This window comes from Mandrillus leucophaeus, unplaced genomic scaffold, assembly GCF_000951045.1.
Source record: "Mandrillus leucophaeus isolate KB7577 unplaced genomic scaffold, Mleu.le_1.0 Scaffold493, whole genome shotgun sequence".
Classification (NCBI taxonomy): Eukaryota; Metazoa; Chordata; class Mammalia; order Primates; family Cercopithecidae; genus Mandrillus; species Mandrillus leucophaeus.
The window spans coordinates 225,173-245,615 of record NW_012105287.1 but is presented as its reverse complement, the minus strand read 5'-3'; the positions used below and the strand labels follow the sequence as shown (position 1 = coordinate 245,615).

Genomic DNA, 20,443 nt, shown 5'->3' with positions numbered 1-20,443 from the left:
AAAAATTAACCAGGTGTGGTGGCGCACATACCAGTAATCCCAGCTACTTGGGAGGCTGAGGTAGGAGAAACACTTGAACCTAGGAGGCAGAGATTGCAGTGAGCCAAGATCGTGCCACTGCACTCCACCCTGGGCAATAAAGTGAGACTCTGTCTCTAATAAAATAAAATGGCATATGAGGATGCTCTAGTCCCTGATATACAATGACATATAAAGATGTTCAAGTCCCTGATATAAAAAGGGATATGAGGATGCTCAAGTCCCTGATATAAAATGGCATAGTATTTGCACACAGCTTATGCACATGCTCCTGTATCCTTTAATCTCTAGATTACTAACAATGTCTAATAATGTACTATGTAAATAGTTATTATACTATGTTATCTTTTATTCGCATTATTTTTTGTTGTTGTATTGTTTTTAATTGTTTCCTTCTTCAAGTATTTTCCATCCAAGATTGGTTGAATCTGTGGATGTGGAACCCGTGGATACAGAGGGCTGACTGTAATTTGTTGTCCAAACCAGGACACTTGAGAGTGAAAAGAGATGCCGTTAATATTATTCTGAAACAGAAGACCTAAATTGGGACTGTCCCAAATAATCTAGGATATATGTCATCCAACTTCAAAGGAAGTCACAGGAAGGAGGTGGGAAACAAGGACTGTGACATCATATTCTCCTGGGAGCCCAACCACTTAACCAGCCACAACTAGCAAAGAGACTCTGCAATAAAGAGCACAGTGTGAACTGGAATTCAGACAGCGGAAAGTTAGGACTAAATATACATATATGTGTTTGTGGAGGTGTGCACACGCATGCACATGAACCAAGCGGTAGATCTGATGTGACCACAATGAAAAAAATAACCAACAAGATGACAAGTTGACAGTGCCCTTCCATAGCCCCAGCGAAGCCTCTTGCATGTAGGGAAGGGATTCAGAAGAGTCTAAAGACTCTTTGTGAAATAGACTCCCTGCCAGCCACGCCTCCTCTGTGGCCAAAACCCCTGTGGATGTCCACAGGAGAGCCAGGCCCGTTCACTGACCTGATACTGCAGGAAGGTAGAGTGATTCGTGAACACTGGTGGAGGTGGATAGTTCAGGTTGAGCCAGAGTGGCTGGTTCAGGGTTGCTGAGGTCAAGGCTGTAGCAAAGTGTGGAGTGAAAACATTCCCTGTGTACTTCGGGTTGTTCTTGTCAGCAACCGTCACAGGTGCGTTAACTGCAAGTCACAGGAGAGGTAAAGCGGGTCAGTAATGGAGGCAGGGAAAGGCCAGGACACCTTCAGCATCACAACTTCCCTGGGGATTCACAGTCTCACAGGTCAGGTCCTTTAAGTTCCAAGAGGGTTCTTCAAAGTCCTAGTACATTTCCAACTATAGGTAAACATCATTAGTTCACACCTTGCCAATTTGGAAGGGATGAAAATCCCAGAAGGTCTGGCTTGGAGCTTTTCTTTCCATCATTCACTAGTAAAGAAGGCAGTTTAGCAAGGGAATACAATAAGCCAGATTGCTAGGGCTATATTTCACCTACTTACAAAATGAAATTCTTTCAACTGCTTTGGAAAAATCCAACTTTATGTGAACCACTGCTATGCCATTGGAATTCGTCCTTATCAAATGATTAAAGCAGCCCTCCCTAAGGACATATATTTGGCAACACTAAGAAACTTTCACAGGTTGTTGTATCTATATGGGAATTAAAAAATATATATTTTAAAACATTAAATAATTCAGCATGCAGTGAATCAAAATTGGTCTAAACGAACGAAGTTAGGCTGAGTTGTTTCAAGATAAGAATCCTGGCTTCTTCCTTTCTACAAGATGTTGTAGGGGGTTATAAAACCAGAAATGGGTCCTCAGTTTCCCCCTTATTGGCATCCTTTTGGGAAAAGAGGTTTGACGAGAACACTTATAGGAAGAGAAAGCAGGAACATAATCTCAATGCAGAAGTAATCTACAGCAAGGATTTTTTGTTTTGGCTTGGGCAATTTGAGAGGATATAATACATGCTGGGTCAGGGTTATATTCAGAAGTGACCATTAATAATGCTGATGTGACCCTCGAAAGCCAACCACATTTCTCTAGCAACTGTATTCCCAACAAGGGATATAGGGAGAAAGTTACTGCCCCCATTTTATGGGTTTAAAAACTGACACCTCTAGAAAGGCCGTAAATTGCCTATAGATAAGACAGCCACTTGGTGACAGAGCCACCCTGAAGCCTGTGAGGGTCGCTGCAACACCCCCTCCCCTCCAGTCCCTCCCTGGGTAGGTCAGCTCACGTTTCAGCTCTGGCCCATCCACTTCTACTTTGTTTCGAAGTCTCGGCTGCCCACTTGGGTTCTTGGTGGCCCCAAGGAACTCATAGAGCAAGTTCTTCTCGGCTGGACATGCAGGTTTCTTGGGCGGCAGGGTCAGTGATGCGGTGCCCACTGGGTCACAGCAACCCTCCTCACCACAGATGTCCTTCTGGCTCTGGGGCCACTGACTGAGAAAGAGGCTCTCTTGACCCTTTGTTGGCTCCTTGGTGCCAGGGCTCCATTCTATAGCAGGAGAGAAACTGAGTCAATGCCTCTGGAAGGCCAAGTGCTGGATGCCAGAAGCATCTTTCTGTGGACTAAATGATGAATCCTCTGGAGCACACACCTAAGGCTTGGACCACTCTGGGGGACTCTGTTTCGGCCAAATACAATCCCAATCTCTCCCTGAAACCCTCCCTGGCCCCTGCCCATTCTGATCCCCCAATCTCATGCATCCATCAATCCATCCATCTGTTCATTCATCCACCCATCTGTCCATCATCTTTGCCTTTCTTCCTTCTATCCATCTACTTATTCATCCATCCATCTGTCCATCCATTTGACTGTCTATCCATCTTTATCTTCCTACCTTCCTTCCATCCATCCACTCCTTCATCCTTCCTTCTATCATTCCTTTATTTGAATTACCTTTCTTTTCTTTCCTCTCCTTCCACCCTTCCTTCCTTCCACCCTTCCTTCACTCCAACCATCCATAGTGCCAGGCTGAGAATACAAGGATGTTGTGGACACAGTTCCTGCTTTCAGTGAGCACATGGCTTAGTGAGGGAGTCACACATTCCTACAAAACATGTGGTCTGAGCCACACACTTTGGTCTCTCATCCTGAATTCTACTTTCGTTTTATTACTCACAGGTGATTCAGCTCACTTCTCAGTGCCAGGCCTTGACCTGAGTGCTGGGGACACAGTTGTGAGTCAGAGCCAGACTGTGCCCTGCAGGAGCTCATAACAAGGAAAAAAAGAGACACATTCCCAGAAATAGCCCCAGGACAAGGCAGATGAACACCACGAGGTGGCAGAGGGAAGAAATGGAGAACAGGGTGGCTGAGACTGCTTCTGTCTGAGAAGGTTCCTTCCAGAAGGAAGTAAGGTTGCAGCAAGGCCTTATATCCAGGGGTACTGGGGAGGAAGGCATGACAGGCATGGATAACTGTGGGCAAAGGCCTGGAAGCATCAAGGAGACATTGTGAGTCATTGGATATGGCTGGAGTGTGGAGCAGGGACAAGATTGGTGGCAGACCCAGGTCTCTCACTAAAGAGACTGAGCATTTATTCTCCCAATGCAGACATACTTTGGGGACCATCACAGGATCCTCCACAGCAGTGGTGGGAAACCTGGCCACCCACTGGATGGCTATGCACTGCACTGCCCAACAGCGGGCACCGGGATCTCTCTGGATGCCAGAAAGGACCTGTGCCTTAGTGTTACCTGTTGATAATAATAGACCTGATCCCACCAGCTTTTGGCCCCCTAGCCCAGAAGCTTGGGGGCTGAGCTTGGGGGTGAAGGCTGTCTTCCTAGCCCCATTCCAGCAAAGGAAAGAGCTGCTCTAGCCTGAGCCAATTTAGGAGGAAACAACATTTTTAGCAAAACATTCCTAGAGTCTTTTCCAGGAGTTCCCCCGGTTGCTGAATTCAGCCCCTAGCCAGTGAGCTGAAATAACAGTACCCACTAGTAATAGCCCTTTCCCCAGAGACATACACACCTGCAGCTTCCCACTCATATTTACAGGTGCCTTAGACATCTACAAACCTCCCTCTTCCAAGGTCTGGACCCACAGACACATACACATTCCTATCTGTTGTTCCTTTGACTTAGTGACATGTACACAACTACACATGTGACAGACACATGCACAAATGTGTACACAGACATGCTTAGATACACCACTCCTGCGTTTTCTCTAAGAAATACACTCAAACCTTCAAAACTCCTTTTGGCATACTTTTGCCCACACATTCGTACACACAGACATGCGCAAGTGGTGGGTGGGGTGGGTGGGACAGAACTACCTCTAATCCAGCAGCCCCATCCAACAGGGAGGTATCTATGGGTCCCTCCTGGAGAATAGGTAGGAGGAAGGTCTCCCCTCTGGGAAGAGCTCAACCATCTCTCTCCTACAGCTCCTCATCCTAAAGCCCTCTGGCTCCTAGAAACCTGTCCAGGACCCAGAGTTCAGCTTGCTATCCACAGCTCTGATTCCTTGGCCTTCCTGCAGTGCTCCAGGACACAGAATGTTCAGGATGACTTTGCTCTTATTTTCTCAGGTAGATGAATTTGGACCCTCCCGATACAGGTGTATCTCAGTTATCCATCCATGCTCATAGCCCAGAAGGAATTGTTCTTTTGGCTAACATGAGTATGATCACTCTCTTAGTGACTGCTGACTCTAGGCAATGGCCATGGCCATCAGCCTACCTTCTTGGAACCATATAGTCTGACTGGTTAGATTAGAACAACACACAGAATCCTGGGCATAAAGTAGGAGAAGACTGGGAGGTGGCTGGCTTTCCTGGGAAGAATGGGAGCTCCTCAGTAAAGTAAGTCCCAGGAAACAGATCCCAGAGTCAACAGTCTGCACTGTGTCTGGATAATTTACACATATCCCCCCTACCCCGGAGAGGGAGGACCAGGCCTCATGTCCAGAAAAGGTGCCTCCATGAGATAGATGCCAAACGACCCCAGCTACCAATCAAATTTCTCTTCTATACATCTTGGCATCCCCATGCTTCAGTTTTGCCCTGAACCCAGCTGGGGTAAACACTTCCTTCAATGTATTCTGGATACCTGTTTGATTTCAACGTTAAGCCAGTTACTACATGGTGCCTATTTCTCTTCTCAAAGTATGTTGAGATCAGGGACTCTGGGTTTGCTTACAAAAGCTGTGCCCTGCACAGGGGCACCCAGCAAAAGAAGCCTGTAGGGGTTGGAAACAGCCTGACCCTCGGGGCTGTGCCCACCAGAGAGGCTGCTTTGTCCTGCTTTGCACAAAGATGCTTTATGTACATGCTGCAGCCCTGATTGGCTTCCTGGGAAGGACCTCCTCCTTGCAGGCCCACTCTACCCCAGTTCGAGCCCCACTTACCCATCAAGTGGTGCCTCTCCACAGCAGGGTCAGCCTCGGGCTTGGAACAGATCTTGGCAAACACTGGGAGCTGCCTCTTCTGAGCAGGGAGCTCAGGGAGCTTGTCAGGGGGTGCAGGAGGAGGTGGGGGAGGCAGCAGCAGAAATGGGCTCAGCCCTGTGGGCTCCTTGGCTTCAGGGCCTCCGAACAGGTTGTCCTGTAGGAAGTCCTTGGTGACTCTTGTCTCGTTCAGCACCCTCTTGTTGTCGGGGGCCTTGGATGTCTCAATGGACTTCAGTGGGAACTGGGACAGAAGCTTGCTGACCTCCAAGTTGGAGTCACCCAGGATGTGGCCCCTGTTCTCTGTCCCCTTGCTGCTCTTGACCTTGGCGGCACACAGAATGTCTGTGACAGTAGACATGGCAGAATCACAGTCCTGCCTGCTGCTGATAATGGGCATGGCCATCTTCTGCTTCAGAAGCTTGTCTCCGACAATCATGGAGGCTCTGGGGCGCTCATTACTGCCTGCCGCTAGAGGAGGGGCAAGAATGCAGGAAGCCAGCTCTCTGGTCCCCTCAGGAGAGCTGCCTGGTGCCTCCAGCTCCCCAGAACTCTCTTCGACCAGGATCGAGTGCTCTTTAGTGAGGCTCAGGAACTCCTGTTCCACCAACAAAGAGATCTCATCTTTGCCACTGCTGAGCTCCAGAGCTCTGGAAATGGGTCAGAGAGACAGACGGTGTTAGTGCCAGCTCACCAAGGCATGGCTCTGCAGAAGGACATAGGCCCCAGAAAACGGAGATGGATGCATAACATGACAAAAACACACTTCCAGGTAAGAGAACCCAGCGCACACAGTGGACCCCTAGAGGGTCCTATACCACAGTGGTGGGATGCAGTACTGAGAGCATGGTTTTGAAAAATGGGGAAACCTGGATCCTCTCCCAACAACCTTGCTCAGTGAGCTGGGGCAAGTCACAGCCTCACTGAGCCTTAATTCTAGTCCATTCCTCCTTGTTCTTCATGCTCAGGACCTGAAGCAATGAAAGACCAGAGAAGGGGTTCACTGGGAAATTTTACCCAGCAGCCAAGGTGTCAGGAGCAAGCCAACAGCTCTAAGTGCAGAGTCTAGGGTGCTGGGGCTGAGCCCTGGGAAGCCCACAGGAGCGTAGCACAGCCCCCATCACCTCACTGCAGAATGGTGGAGTGGATAGCCTGAGCTTACACCCTGACCCAGTCACTTCCCATCAGTATGACCCTGGGGAGATTGTTCAGCATCTTGGTATTCTGTCTCCTCCTCTCATTACTAGGAGTATCATAGAGGTGCAAAGCACTTTGAATGGTGTCTGGCATAGGGTAAGGGCGATTCAAAGGTCAGCTGTCATGTTTACACCACTGTCAACCTTGGTTGGTCCCCGCCCCTGGATCTCATACAGTAGTGTCTTGGATACTCATGTTTACTCTGGCATGGCCTCTGACCCAATCACAGCCTGTGGACTGGGTCTCACTTCATGGGCAGCACCAGCAGTTGGGAGATCCCTGCACTGATTCACTGGAGTCTTCCTGAAACTAAATATTGGCCTCAACCTGCACCTTGGACCCTGGGTCCTCCGCTACACCCTTGCTGGTCAGCACCTGTCTGATAGCACCTGATGGTCTCCTGGATCCTAGGCTCCTCATTGCCACTTCTCTCCAGGTGTAGAAAGGATTTCAATCCTACTGGCCTGGCTGGTGGCCCCGCCCAACTCACCAGCATCCTTGGCAAGCAGGCACCTTCCTTCCTAGTGCTCCCAGGAGGTCAAGAGCCACCAACCTAGAACCATCTGCTGTCCCCACTCAAGGGGCTCCTATGAGAGGTGGATGATGTGGCCCACACCAAGTATTCTGGAAACGGCTCAGCCTTCTATCATGGGAGCGCTGAAGGAGAAGATGATGAAGAAGACCCAAGAGAAAAAATCGAGGAGCCCCATAGGGGAGCTCAGCTGCTGTGGCTTAGGCTTTGCAGTCTGGAGGCTCAGCACACGATCCAGCTCTGGCCAGCCTCTCAGAGGGCATGATGAGTCTCCAAAACGGTGACCATGGAATGCTTCCAGCAGGGTCCATGCCTTCCTGGTAATGCTCATTGTGTACAAGCACACACACACACATACACACAAACAGAAACAGGCAGGCACACAATTCACATGTCACCAAACACAGACCCAGGGGAGTAGTCACTGCATTTAACAGTCAATCAGAGTGGACACAGTCTACAGTCTTAGAGGCTTCCTGCTGTGCCAGACAGGAAACCTTTAGTCGCTGGGTCCTGATGAGTCCTGAGGCAAAGACTTGGTGGTTCACAGTGCTTGGGGAGCTTGGGGAAGAGCTATGTACTAAAGACATGGGAATGTACCAATAGTCCAGCAGCCAAGACAGTCGTACTTCTTGAACATTAGCCTCTCTACCCCCACATGGAACCTTACCAGGCTTGGAGGCAGAGAGTAATGCCTGCAAAAAGCAGACTCCAGACAAACAGACCTGGGTTTGAATCCAGGCACCACTGCTCTTTTCATGTCAGACCCTGGAACCTCAGTGTCTTCCCCTGTAAAACGGGTGTGGCACCTAACATCACCTGCCTCATGGGATGGTTGGGAGCATTCAGTGAGGTCACAGGTATGTGAGCTCAGCACAGTGCCGTGCACAGGAAACATTCAGTCAGTGTCGGCTGTGAGCATTAGCTAGTGTGAGCTGGTCCTGGCCGGCTCCTGGAGGGCCACTGGAGCTGTGTGTGCAGCAATGTCACTCTCTATTATTTTCTCTTTCCCTCCACTCTCTCTTCTGTCCCCTTTCCCTGACTTGTCACCTATTCCCTTCCTCTGCCTCCTTCCCATGTCTAGACTTAGGCCTATAAATAGGCCTCACTTTCCCGGCTGTGTCCCCCTGAGAACAATCAGAATAAAGGGGCTGCCAATCCGAGGTCTCAAGTTTTAGATCCCCCTCCTCTTCCTCCTCTTCACCATCCGCCTCAAAAGGAACAGGTGTCTCAAGTCACAGAAGTCAGACATTTGAAGGACTAGTTTTTGACTCCCCTCCCCAAATACTTTGCAAAGCAAGCCACACATCAATAACTTCACTGAATTAGAAAGACACAGTACAATTATGTTAATTTTTTAAAATTGTGATAATGGTATTGTGGTTATACCTAACAACAACAAAGAGTCCTTATCTCTTAGAAATACATAGTATTTACAGAGAAAATGATGCCTGGGACTGCCTTTAAAATTAATCTAGCAGAAGGAGGAAAAAGTAATAGATGAAACAAGATTGGCCATATGTTGATCATTGCTAAAGCTGGGTAATGGTTACATAGGATCGTAACACACTAGTCATTCTATTTGTCTGTATTTGCTTTCTGCTTTATTGTATACAAATATTACACATACATACTCAAAGTAGCTTCTAGAAGCCCCACAGGGCCCTGAGATCCCTGTACCAAAAAACACCTCATGACAGTCCCTTCTCAGCACCTGGGAGATCACTCCTGCCCTCCCCAACCTGAAGCCAGGCTAGCAGACAGGAACTAGCAGGGGCTGAGTGTGAATCCCTGCTCTGCCTCTCAAGAGCTGCCTTCTACACCTTGTATTCCTCATCTGTCAAGATTAGACTGTGAGCATTCTATAAGTTGTACGAAACACTTAGCACAAGCCGGGTACATAGTGGGCCCTCGAGAAATGCTCACAGCCTAATTATTATAATGTAATTATCAATGTTTAGATCTTAGTTATGATGCATCCATATGTGCCTCTGCACAACCTCTCCTCACAGGCATCCAGAGCAACGAAGAAAGCATCTTCCCCATTCGTTCCCACACTGCAGCCTTTGTGGTGTTTAAGGAAACATTCATGTTCCCCCCCGCCCCCCACCGCAGCTGCAACCACCTTCTTCTCTCCATTCTGAACTCACAGTGGCTTTCAGGCGATATGGCTTCCAGACCTGACCCCTCCAGGCCATTCTCCTCTACATACCGCAGAAACCAATGAGACTCTTAGAAAGCTGGCATTGGTGTGCCGAGAACATAGGGGCCCACCCCGGCTGCAAGCCCTGCCAGGTGCCCTTGAAAGGTTGCCATAGGAGATCCATTCTTCTCTTTCCAACCAAATTCATATTTCCCTTGCATTTGTCCTGAGTCTACTACGGGCCAGACAGGAAGCCAGTCATCCACATATGTGTTCATATTTAATCCTCCCCATATGCCTGGGCAGTAGCCAGAATCATCCCCACTTTACAGATGGGAAGAATGACCCTGAAAGGCTAAGGGCCTTTCCACTCGGAGGCAAGAAAGTGATGTAGGGACTTGGCTGGGTCCAGCTGCCTCCACTAATTCCTCCCCACCCCCAGCCTGGGCTTCCTTTCAGGAGATTGTTATCCGGCAAGTTCTCCCTGATCCCTGGCTGGGCTTTCTTCCCCAATCTGAATGTAATCAGGAATATTGCTGGTTTCGTCCCATCACTCCAGCCTGTGGAGGATCATCACAGTGAATCTTGAGCCTGTCATCCGTGGTATTAGCTGTCCCTGACAGCTCCATGTCAGCTGCATGTCTGATGAGCACATCTTCTGAGTCTTCTGCCAATTTACAAATAGAAATGTTGAACAGGAGAGAGTCTGGGGCAGAGCTTCAGGGACACTACCGGAGAGTCTCCTCCCAGCCTGACAGTAATCCTGAATCAACATTTTGGGGGAATAAATCAAGCCCATCACTGTCATACCATCTCCATTCCCTCCCAAGAGCCTTTATCAAACCCTTCGCTGCCATCGAGATTCGCCATATAGTTAAAAGTCCCTGATTCAGGGTCTTCTCCCACCATGCCCCTCCACTTCAAGAAAACAAGATCTGCTTGTTCTTATTTATTCTAGAAAACTGCGTGCCTGCAGAGCTAGGACATTCTCAGAACTCAGATCAAACCATTCCCCTGCTGAAAATCCTCCTGTGGATTCTCGTTACACACAGGATAAAATCCAAACTCCTTTATGATGCCCAGAGCACTACACAAATTGGCCACATCTCCTCCCTCTTCCAGCCACGTTGGGCTTTTATCTACCCCTTGAAATGGTAAGTTCAGTCCAGCCCGAGGGCCTTTGCACTTCCTTTGGAATGCTTCTCCCTGCAACCCCCCAGGGTCCCTTGACTAGCTCCTCCTCATCATTCAGGCCTCAGTTCCAGTCTCAAAGTAGCCTTTCCTGACTGTTATTTGAAAGGGCCCCTCCCCAGCCTTACTCCATCAATCTGTTTATTTTCTTCACGGCATTGATTACCATCATCTATTTTAATAGTATCTTTTTTGTGTCTTTACTCCACAAGGGCAGGGACTTTATCTTGTTCACCACAGAGGCCTCCAAACCTAGAATAGTGTTTGGCACTTAACTCCAGCTCAGTCGGGGTTTGTTGAACAAAGGACTGAACTAGCTCACTTGCCTTTACCCATGCCAAGACCTCTAAGAGCTGATTGTAACCTGTCTGGCTTTGGTTCCATTTGCTGGCCTTCCATCTCACATCCCATCTCACATCTCATCCCTGTGAACTGATCAGATGGCACTAACCATCCTGTTTGACCTGGTCCTAAGACCTCCCAGACTCCGCAAGGCGGTCCCATGGCAGACCCCACATAGAACCCGCACTGACCTTGAGTAATCACCTTGGGGCTCACAGAAAGATTTTGTGGGCACCCCACCGCTTTGCTAGGTTCACGGTTAGACCTGCTCAGCCCCATTCCCTGCAATCTACCTTCTTTCCCCCAAGTTTTGCTAGTCCTGGCATCTCTCCCGTGCTGTTTGCTTTCTCTTTGGGGTGGGTAAAAGCCACCGAATCTATCACAGACTCTATCACAGTGAATCATTCAGGGAGGTTAACCCAGCTCCTGGGCTCCTGACAAAGAAAGCAAGTCAGAATCAGTTCTGCGGCTCCAGCTCCAGGCGGTGCCACCTCTGCTTTGCCCACCTCCAGAAATGATAGTTGTCCAATGGTAGCTCCATATTTGGATGCTGTGCATTATTTCTGCATTTGCGGTGTACAGAGTCATACAAAAATAAAGGCTATTGACTGGTTGGCACCCCTTCCCAGAATAATGACTAAGCAAGCATGCTGTTAGCTCCTCAACAGCAGTTCTGTGTACATGATAACACAGAGCAAAGATGAAAACTGCTATTCATCTGAGCCAAACAACAGAAAAATGCAAGCAGAAAATTGTTACTGCTGGAGGAGGATACCAAAACAAATATTTTCTTCCAGCTATGAAATTTTAGACTAATGACAAACACAGTACCCAAGGCAACCTGGCTGATTAGAGTGAAGTGGAGGACTCTGGGGTCAGGCACAGACCTGGGCTTGAATTGTGGTCCATCTGCAGACTGACCTCATGGCTTTGGGTGAGTTTCTGCCATTATGTGTCTATGTGGGTGGAGCAGCACAGCATACTAGTTAAGAGGTCAGTCCCCGGGGGGAGGTGGAAACTAGATTCAAATCCCCACCGTTTAATGGTGGTGGAGGGGAGGGCTGTTCTAAAGGAAGCTACCTAATATGTCAAAGCCTCAAGTCCTATTTCACAAAATAATAAGAAGGGTTAATTATTTATTTAGTACTAACTAACAAGCCAGGCACTGTGCTAAGCACTTTACAAGCAAAACTTTCATTTTATTCCCCCCAACAGGCCCAGTAGGGTAGTGTAGTAGACTAATTATAGTAATGGCCCCCATTTTATCACAACCTCCTGTATGCTTACTCTTTGGTAGTTCCCTCTCATCCTAATTTGTAAGACATAGATACCTGAAAAGTGTTTGGGAATTAGGGCTTAGATTCTTATTTCTCTTGGGACTTGCAACCTCCATGTGAACGAGCCTGGATAGCACGTCACACAGAGCAAAACTCCAAGTTGCATCAGCCAACCCAGACCTAACTAAGTGCAGATGCATGAGTGAGCATGAGCCAAGTTCAACCAAGCCCAGCCCACAGTGGAAGAACCCCCCAGCTGAACCCAACCCAAATTGCCAAACTATAGAAATGAGAGCTAAATAAGTAATAGTTTTCAACCACTGAGCTTTGCGGTGGTTTGTTATATATCAAAAGCTTCCTGTCACAGATAGGTACAGTCATCTCAATTTTCAAAATGAAGAAGCCAAGGGACAGAGAAGTTAAATAATTTTCCTGTGGTCACGGACTTACTAAGGGACAAAGCCAGTGGTCTGAGGCAATCTTGCTCTGATGCCGCTCTCTTAACCGCTAGCTATGTTGCTCTGAAAACCAACAGTGAAATGCTGTGTGTGAGAATACTAGTAATAGGTACCTAAGTTAGGAGAGCAGAATAGGCTTCTTTGCACATTTGTCTTTTAAGCTGCAGCCTAAAGGAGAATAAGGACTTAGCCAGATAACGAATGCAAGGAAGAGCTTGTCAGACACAGGGAACAGCATGTGCAAAGACCATAAGGAGGGAAAGAGCTTGGTGCATCGTTGGGAATGATGTTCAAGTGGGTGGGGCACATGAATGGAGGTGGAGGGGAGAAGTTAGAGGTAAAGCAGGAGTTAGAATCTGCCAGGCCTTGGAGGTGATGCTAAGGAATTTTGTTCTAAAGGTACAGGGAAACCACTGGAGAGATTTAGGCAGGGAGATGTTAGGCTCTGGTTTCCATGGGTGAGGGTTATTTCTTCCAAGACAATCTAGAGGAGTGACAGGAGGGGACTGGGGCCTGAACCAGTATTTGCGAGGAGTTTGCTAGGTACTGGGTTTTACAGGTGGCACTTGTCGCCACCACAACCATGAGGGATACAGAGCATCTTCCTTCCCAATTGAGAAAGAGGAAATTGAGGCTCAGGAAGGTTAAATGATGCATTCAAGTTGACCCTAGAGAATAAGTGTTGGGGTGGAATTGGGCCCCAGGTCCACGTGACTTCCAAATCTCCCCTCTTACCCCTGCCCTCCACTTCCCCTAACAGTGGAAGAAGGAGAAAGAGCAAGGGCTTTGCAGTCAGGAGACCTGGATTCAAAGCCCAACTCTGTCCTTTCTGAAGGGTGACCTTCTACAATTCACTTCCCTTCTCTGAGCCTCAGTTTCAGGCAGGGCCAGAGGCCAGGAGCCAGCCAGGAGCCAGCCAAGAGCCAGGAGGATGAGGCAGCAGAAGGCAGAACTCAGTGGACAGGCAGGTGTCCAGCATGGGGAGGGCACCAAAGGTCCCAGGCTAGGAGAGGCCCCTTATCCTGTAAGCAGTGGTTCTGATGTTCAACCTAGCATCTTCCCCAGTGGAGCTCCACCCTGGCTCAGGCCAAGGCCGGCGGGCACTTCTGAGTCTACCTGTCTGCATAGGGATCAGAGACCCATGTTCTCTGACAGAGACCTATTTCCCTGGTGCATGTCACAACACCCAGTGTGGCTCCTGCCCAGTGTGGAGGTAAGGGAGGTGGCCACTTCTGCCAAGCTGCCTGTGTCTTCCTTCATTTTCCTCCTCCTCCAGATCCAGGATTCACTGAATTGCCCAGGTACCCTCTCCCCACATACACACCATAGCCACACACACACACACACACACAAACACACACACATGCACACACACACTCAGGCACATATACACCCATGCACCACACACCAGTCATGCACACACACTATACACACATACACCCATTCACACATGCACACACATACCACAGCCATGCCCACATATCACAGCCATGCACACAAATGTACCACAGCCATGTACAAACACCCATGCACATATATACACACGTACACATGTACACACAGTCATGCACACACATCCATCTGCACACATCCTGCACACATGGACACACACTCATACACACACACATGGACACACACTCATACACACACACACATCCATGCATACACATGCACACCTATGCACACACCCACGTACACATACACACCACACCCATGCACATACACACACAAACACACAAACCACCATAGCCTTCCTGCTTGGAAAACCAGCAGGAAGGAAAGAAAACAGGGAAGGAAGGTGGATTCTACCTCTCTCACCATCTGAGGGGGGTGTCTAGGCTGACTTATTTTAGCTTAGGGGTAAGGAACAATTGAGAGAAACTGCAGATTCATTCAGTTGCTGTGCCAGGGCTTGTGAACCCATATCCCAAAGGTACATGGAAACTCCTTAAGCTCTGCCTCCTGGGACTTTCCTGATAGGAGGCAGGGGACTGAGTGGAGGGCTGGAGAAAGCTTTGGCCTCCCCATCCCCAGCCCTCCTCCACCCTCTAGGCTGCAGTGAGGATTAAGTGAGATGATGAATGTGAAAGCACTCGGTAAATTGTAAGGAGTGCTATGCAAATGTTAGCAGCTCTGACTGAGACAGCCTGGTGTGGGAGAGCCAAGACTGGCTGCAGGCTTTGGAGTCCCGCTGGCCCTGATTCACAGCCAGGAGCCTGGGTTACTAAAGGTATAAAATTGGGGAAATCACGGAGACCTCGGTCTCTTCATCTGCGAAGTGGGGATGGTGATACCCAAAGTTAAAAGAGGCAACACTGTGAAATCTCTCAGCTCCCTTAATGCCAAGCCTGGACTTCATTTCATCTAATTTCTTACCAAAGGTCTTCACACATAGTATATTCAACTTTTTTTAAATATCCCTGGCATACACTTAGAACTCAATAAAGGTCAGTCTCCTTCCTTCCTTCCACACTTTGCTCTGAAACACCTCCTTCTCAAAGATGTGCCAGACAGTTCTCTTTCAAGCCTAAGGTTTCGTCATCTTTGACCCCCTTCCAAAGTATCAGAGAACTTTTCATACACATGCATGAGTCACCTGTAGTGCTGGTTTCAAATACAGATTCCTGAGCACCCTTGGAGAAATAGCAATTCAGTTGATCTAGAATGGGGCCCAGGTATCTGCATTTTGAGCAAGTATTCTTCCTCCACTTGTGGCATCCCCATTTTCCCCCCAGTCTCGCATACCACTTCTCCACCCTGGTTTTGATGCAATCGTGCACTTGCTGACACCTACCCGGTGAGAATTTCCCTCTAGATGCTTTGCAATAATTTCCTGCTCATTAGGGCAGGTGAGACAGCCTTAGAAGGCATATTGTCAGGTGGAAGTGAGACACCCTGCTCCCCACAATGTCCTCCACCTGATTCTCCCTCCAGGGACCAGGTGAGTTGGGCAAGAACTAGAAGTGTTGGTTGGGGGGGCGGGGGGATTCAGTGAACTGGGGAATGAGACAGGAAATACCAGGGAATAAATACAGCAATAAAGGAGCTTCGACTGGGAGCTACAGAGTGATTCTTATTGTTCAAATTATCTTTAAAACTTTTCATTTGAATCTGTTTAATAAGGGAAGGCTTACCCTAAGGAAGAGGTGTTTTTTGTTTTTTTTTAATTGTGACTTGGGAGCTGAATTGGAAATAACGTTGCAACAAAGATATTAAAAAGGGGATTAAACCAAACCACTGGTGGCCCATCTCTGCAGGCTCCCACAACCTGCGACACAGCTCCTGAAACCATAAAATTAAATTACAAAGGGGGACACGGGAAGTGGGACGTTAATCATGATTCATCTTTCTTCACCACTCATGGCTCCTGGTGCTAAGCAGACATGGAAGGGCTATTCAGAAGGGCCCAAGGTTTCCGGTAGAACTCAAGCCTTGAAGCCACATCAGACTCTTATCCCTGCTCTGCTTCCTCTGAGTTGGATGACCCCGGGCAAGTTGCTTAACCTCTCTGAGCCTCACCTTTTTCATCTGTAAAATGGGAGTAATATTAACCATTTACTGGGAAGGGTTGCTAAGAAAGTGAAATAAAGAGTAAAATTAAAATATAGAGCCTGGCACATATAAGGTGCTCAAGAAAATGTTAGTTCTGTTTTCCGCAGACTAAGACAGAAGGAGGAAAAAATCTGCAATGTCTTGAGTTATTGATATTCTGTGCTTCCTCTGATAACCGTGACCCCTTGCTTGGATCCTGGCTACCTCTGGGTGGTGGCAGTTTTATGGCTCATTCACCATTCCCTTCCTTATTTATTCATACCCACTGCATAGCCACCAAGTGCCAGGAACTCAGCTGGGCACTGGGGAGACAAAGATGAGTAAGACACAGACCTTGCCCTTAAGAAGCCCATAGTGCAGTAGCAGAAGAGGAATTGTTGCCACAAGGCAGCACACGATATGTGCCAGGTGCCCACCACCTCATCAGAATCCCACACTGGAACTGGGCTGATAGCCCCGAGTAAGAGGCTGTGTCCTTCCCTCTGGCCAATGGTCAAGAATAGAGCTGATTTTAAACTGACTCTTCCATTCTATCATCCTCAAAAGATCCATCCCATGTAGTTCTCAGTGCTAAGGAAGCATTTGTCTCTCATGATGACCCCTTCTGCTTTCTCCTAGAAGACAACATGAGTTATGAAAACCGAATGCTATGATCTCCCTTTATGCCCTGGCTGCCAAGAATCTCAAACCAGATGCTGTCATCAGTTGAGTAGTTTCCCTTCAGCCTAAGTTTCCTGGCATATAAATCTCCTTGTCTCATATCAATCGTGTCCTGTCATTTTATCCATGATAATGACATTGATGACGGTGGAATGGTGATGATGATGATGAACATCAAGTCCTTCTCTTATTCCCAGTGCTGTATGAGCTTTATATATATCATTTCATTTGCTTCTATAGTAATCCCTTGAAATAGTCACTCTGACTTTTCCCAGTTTTTCAGATGAGGAAAATAGGGCACAGAAAGTTTGGGGAACTCGGTTACAGCTAGAAAGGGTGCTGTAACTCTAATCCACCTGTCTCCTTATTTTTTGTTATCTGGGCCACCTTAAATCACTTAGGAAAGAGGTGGAATATAGTTGTTTATTTCAATTAAAAAGAGGACCATTGAAAAAAGAGAAAGAAAAATGTTGAATGATGTGAGCAGCAAATAATTCAGAGGACGACATACTTATTCTAGGTCCTTAAGGACGGCTAAGATTTAGATAGACAGAGACATATGGCAGAAGGACATTCCTGGTAGAGGAATAACATGAGCAAAGGCAAGGTGACATGCACCTGCTGGTAGCTCCTGTTGGTTTATAGAGCATGTGCAGGAGACCAGCAAGATATGCATCTAGAGATGGAGGCAGGACCACTACAGAGACCCCTGAAAACCAGGCCCAAGGGGCCAGAGGACAGGGGGAGCCATGAGAGATATCTGAGCAGTGCTGCTGACCTGCTTCAGAAGATGAAATTGGCAAAGGCTGGAGGGCATCCTGGAGGGAAAGGCACCAAATGCAGTGAGAAGAGATGTGGTGAGGGTGGCAGAGGAGATACGAGCAGGGAGGCAAGGCGCCAAAGGCCATCATGAAGGGGGACTGCTAGGACATGTGGCAGGCTGGAGGAGGGAAGGGCCAGTGTCTGCCAGCACTAGTTCACTTGACAAACAAGAACGGGGGTGCATCAGTGTAAATGGGGCTGGGGTGCTGAGACCCAGCATTGGGAAGCTCAAGAGAGGGAAAGGCTGGGTGCAGTGGCTCACGCCTATATCCTAGCACTTTGAGAGGCCAAGGCAGATGGATCCCCGGAGATCAGGAGTCCGAGACCAGCCTGACGAATATGGTGAAACCCTGTCTCTACTAAAAATACAAAAATTAGCCGGACATGGAGATGCATGCCTATAATCCCGCTACTTGGGAGGCTGAGGCAGGAGAATTGCTTGAACCTGGGAGATGGAGGTTGCAGTGAGCCAAGATCACGCCACTGCACTCCAGCCTGGGTGACAGAGCAAGACTCTATCTAAAAAATAAAAATAAATTAAAAAATAAAATAAAATAAGGAGAGAGGGAGACACTTGCTTAAGGGTTGGGTCTCAGAGCAAAGGGTTCCAACTTGTGGCCCACGGGGTCTCTGAAATCATTCCCAAATACTGAGAGATGTGAGGATGTGTTTCAGACAAAAGGCTGCACAGAAGCTTTTTTCAGATTTTCAAAGAGGTATTGACCCCTCCAAGAGGAGAAAACACTAGCCAGGATTAGACTCCAAAGATCTTCAGAGCTGGCTTCTAGTCTGAGACATCAGCCTGAGTTTTCATGTCTGAGTCTTGTCTTTATCACTCCCATCACCAGGTTTCAAGCTTTTTAAAGAACAATGCCAAAAAAAAAAAAAAAAAAAGGCTATGTATTCCAAGCAACTTTTCCAGAGAAGTCGGGTTTATCCAATTGTTTAAATAACAGTAGCACAAATAATTGTTTGTTGGGAGAGCAATTCAAGCAAGGAAGCCCAGTGGGTTCCCAAATATCACTTGCTCACCAGCATGGAGAACAGGCCAATGGAAGCCAACAGTGAAAGTTTACTAAAATAAGTGCAAAAAAGCCTTCTTCCTTCTTGCAACAAATAGCCCCAGAAAGCTGCCAATCAATAAACCACTTCTATTTTTTTAAAAATGCTTAAACAGATTTCTTTTATTTCAGTAGATTTATCTCCCTACCTGAGTCTGTCTTAGAATAATGCCCACCAAAGCCTTTCCACTCTGCAGACCAGGTTTGTTATGCTGGGTAAATGGGAAAGTCTTGGGTGCTGACAGAGGGCCTGGAAGCATCCAGGGAAGCCAACCACACCCAGCAAGCTCGAGCCACCTTCCCCTGGTCACTAACACATGCTACACTTCACTCCCATGGAACTTCTCATCTTTCCCTGCACCTGCTGCTGGGCTCTTTCTTGTAGGCGATTCTTTCTCTCTTCTCAAGACCTAGCTAAGGGACACAACTATGGAAACCTTTGCAGTTATTAATCATGACATTCCTGCTCCCAGGAGATTATACCCGCATCTTTCATCACACAGTGCAGGGATCTCACCTGTTGCTGCTTCAGCTTGCTTCCCTGAGAGGAAGACTTCCCTAAGTACCAAGCCCGGTCCAGTGGTCAAGTACCATGTTCAGTCATGTGCGTCTCAGTGTGCTTCCATGGCACTGGCAATTCATCGTCAGAACACTTACTATATGTGTTGCGATCTGACTTTTGCAAGATGTTGAAGGTTCATAAAGGAGGTCAGAGACTGTCCCCAGCTTTTCCACCATTATATATATTTTTAAACATTTTAGTAATATGTGCATACTAATTTTTTCTTTTTTTTTTTTGAGATGGGGTTTTGCTCTTGTTACCCAGACTGGAGTGCAATGGCACGTTCTCGGCTCACTGCAACCTCCGCCTCCTGGGTTCAATCAATTCTCCTGCCTTAGCCTTCTGAGTAGCTGGGATTACAGGCACCTGCCAACATGCCCAGCTAATTTTTGTATTTTTAGTAGAGACAGGGTTTTACCATGTTGGCTAGGCTGGTCTCAAACTCCTGACCTGAAGTAATCCACCCACCTCGGCCTCCCAAAGTACTGCGATTACAGGCATGAGCCACCACACCCAGCAATATATGTTGAATGTCATTGTCGTCAGATGTATCTGTGTTCATCCCACCCACTAGACTGGGAGCTCTTTGAGGAAAGGGCTTCTGTTCTACTTATCTCTGCATCCCTGGGACCCATCATACGGCCTGGTACTGAGAAGGCAATTGTGTTTGTTGAATGAATTCATGAATGAAGAATGAACAAATGTCACTCTGTAGTTAGGGCAATGGAGTCAACAGCAAATCCAAAGACCTCATTCTGAGGCTTTGAAGTTTTAGAGATTAGGGGAATGAATGAATAAGTAATCCTTGAGTAAGTGGCTTGCCACAATTCTCTAAGCCCAAACTTAAGACTAATTAGATTTTGGAGTTAAATCAGCACTAGACAGAACTATTGATTTCTCCCCCAAAACCTGTCACTCCCCATTTCTTCCCCACCTTTGTAAATGGCACACTGTCCAACCAGGGGCTTGAACTTGGAATACATAGCCTCTTTTATTGTCATTATTATTTTAAAAGCTTGAAACTTGGTGACGGGAGTAATAAAGACAAGACTCAGATATGGAACTCAGGCTGATGTCTTAGACTAGAAACTAGCTCTGGAGATATTTGGAGTCTAATACTCTCAGCTAGTGTTTTCTCCTCTTGGAGGGGTCAACACCTCTTTGAAAATCTGAGGAAAGCTTCTGTACATCCTTTTGCC

At 47.6% G+C, this 20,443-nt stretch overlaps 1 protein-coding gene across 2 annotated transcripts in view; it reads right to left on the bottom strand.

Annotated features, from left to right (window-relative positions):
* Positions 1 to 20,443, bottom strand: part of LOC105550640 (chromosome unknown open reading frame, human C1orf94) — a 52,159-nt gene that overhangs the window by 15,782 nt on the left and 15,934 nt on the right. For both annotated transcript variants that reach the window (XM_011995597.1, XM_011995596.1), the window contains exons 2-4: positions 5,409 to 6,097; positions 2,286 to 2,546; positions 1,046 to 1,221 (exon numbers count right to left, since the gene is read on the bottom strand). In XM_011995597.1, coding sequence (XP_011850987.1) covers positions 1,046 to 1,221; positions 2,286 to 2,546; positions 5,409 to 5,886 — 915 coding nt within the window. In that variant the 5' untranslated portion in view covers positions 5,887 to 6,097. The remainder of the gene's footprint in view (positions 1 to 1,045; positions 1,222 to 2,285; positions 2,547 to 5,408; positions 6,098 to 20,443) is intronic.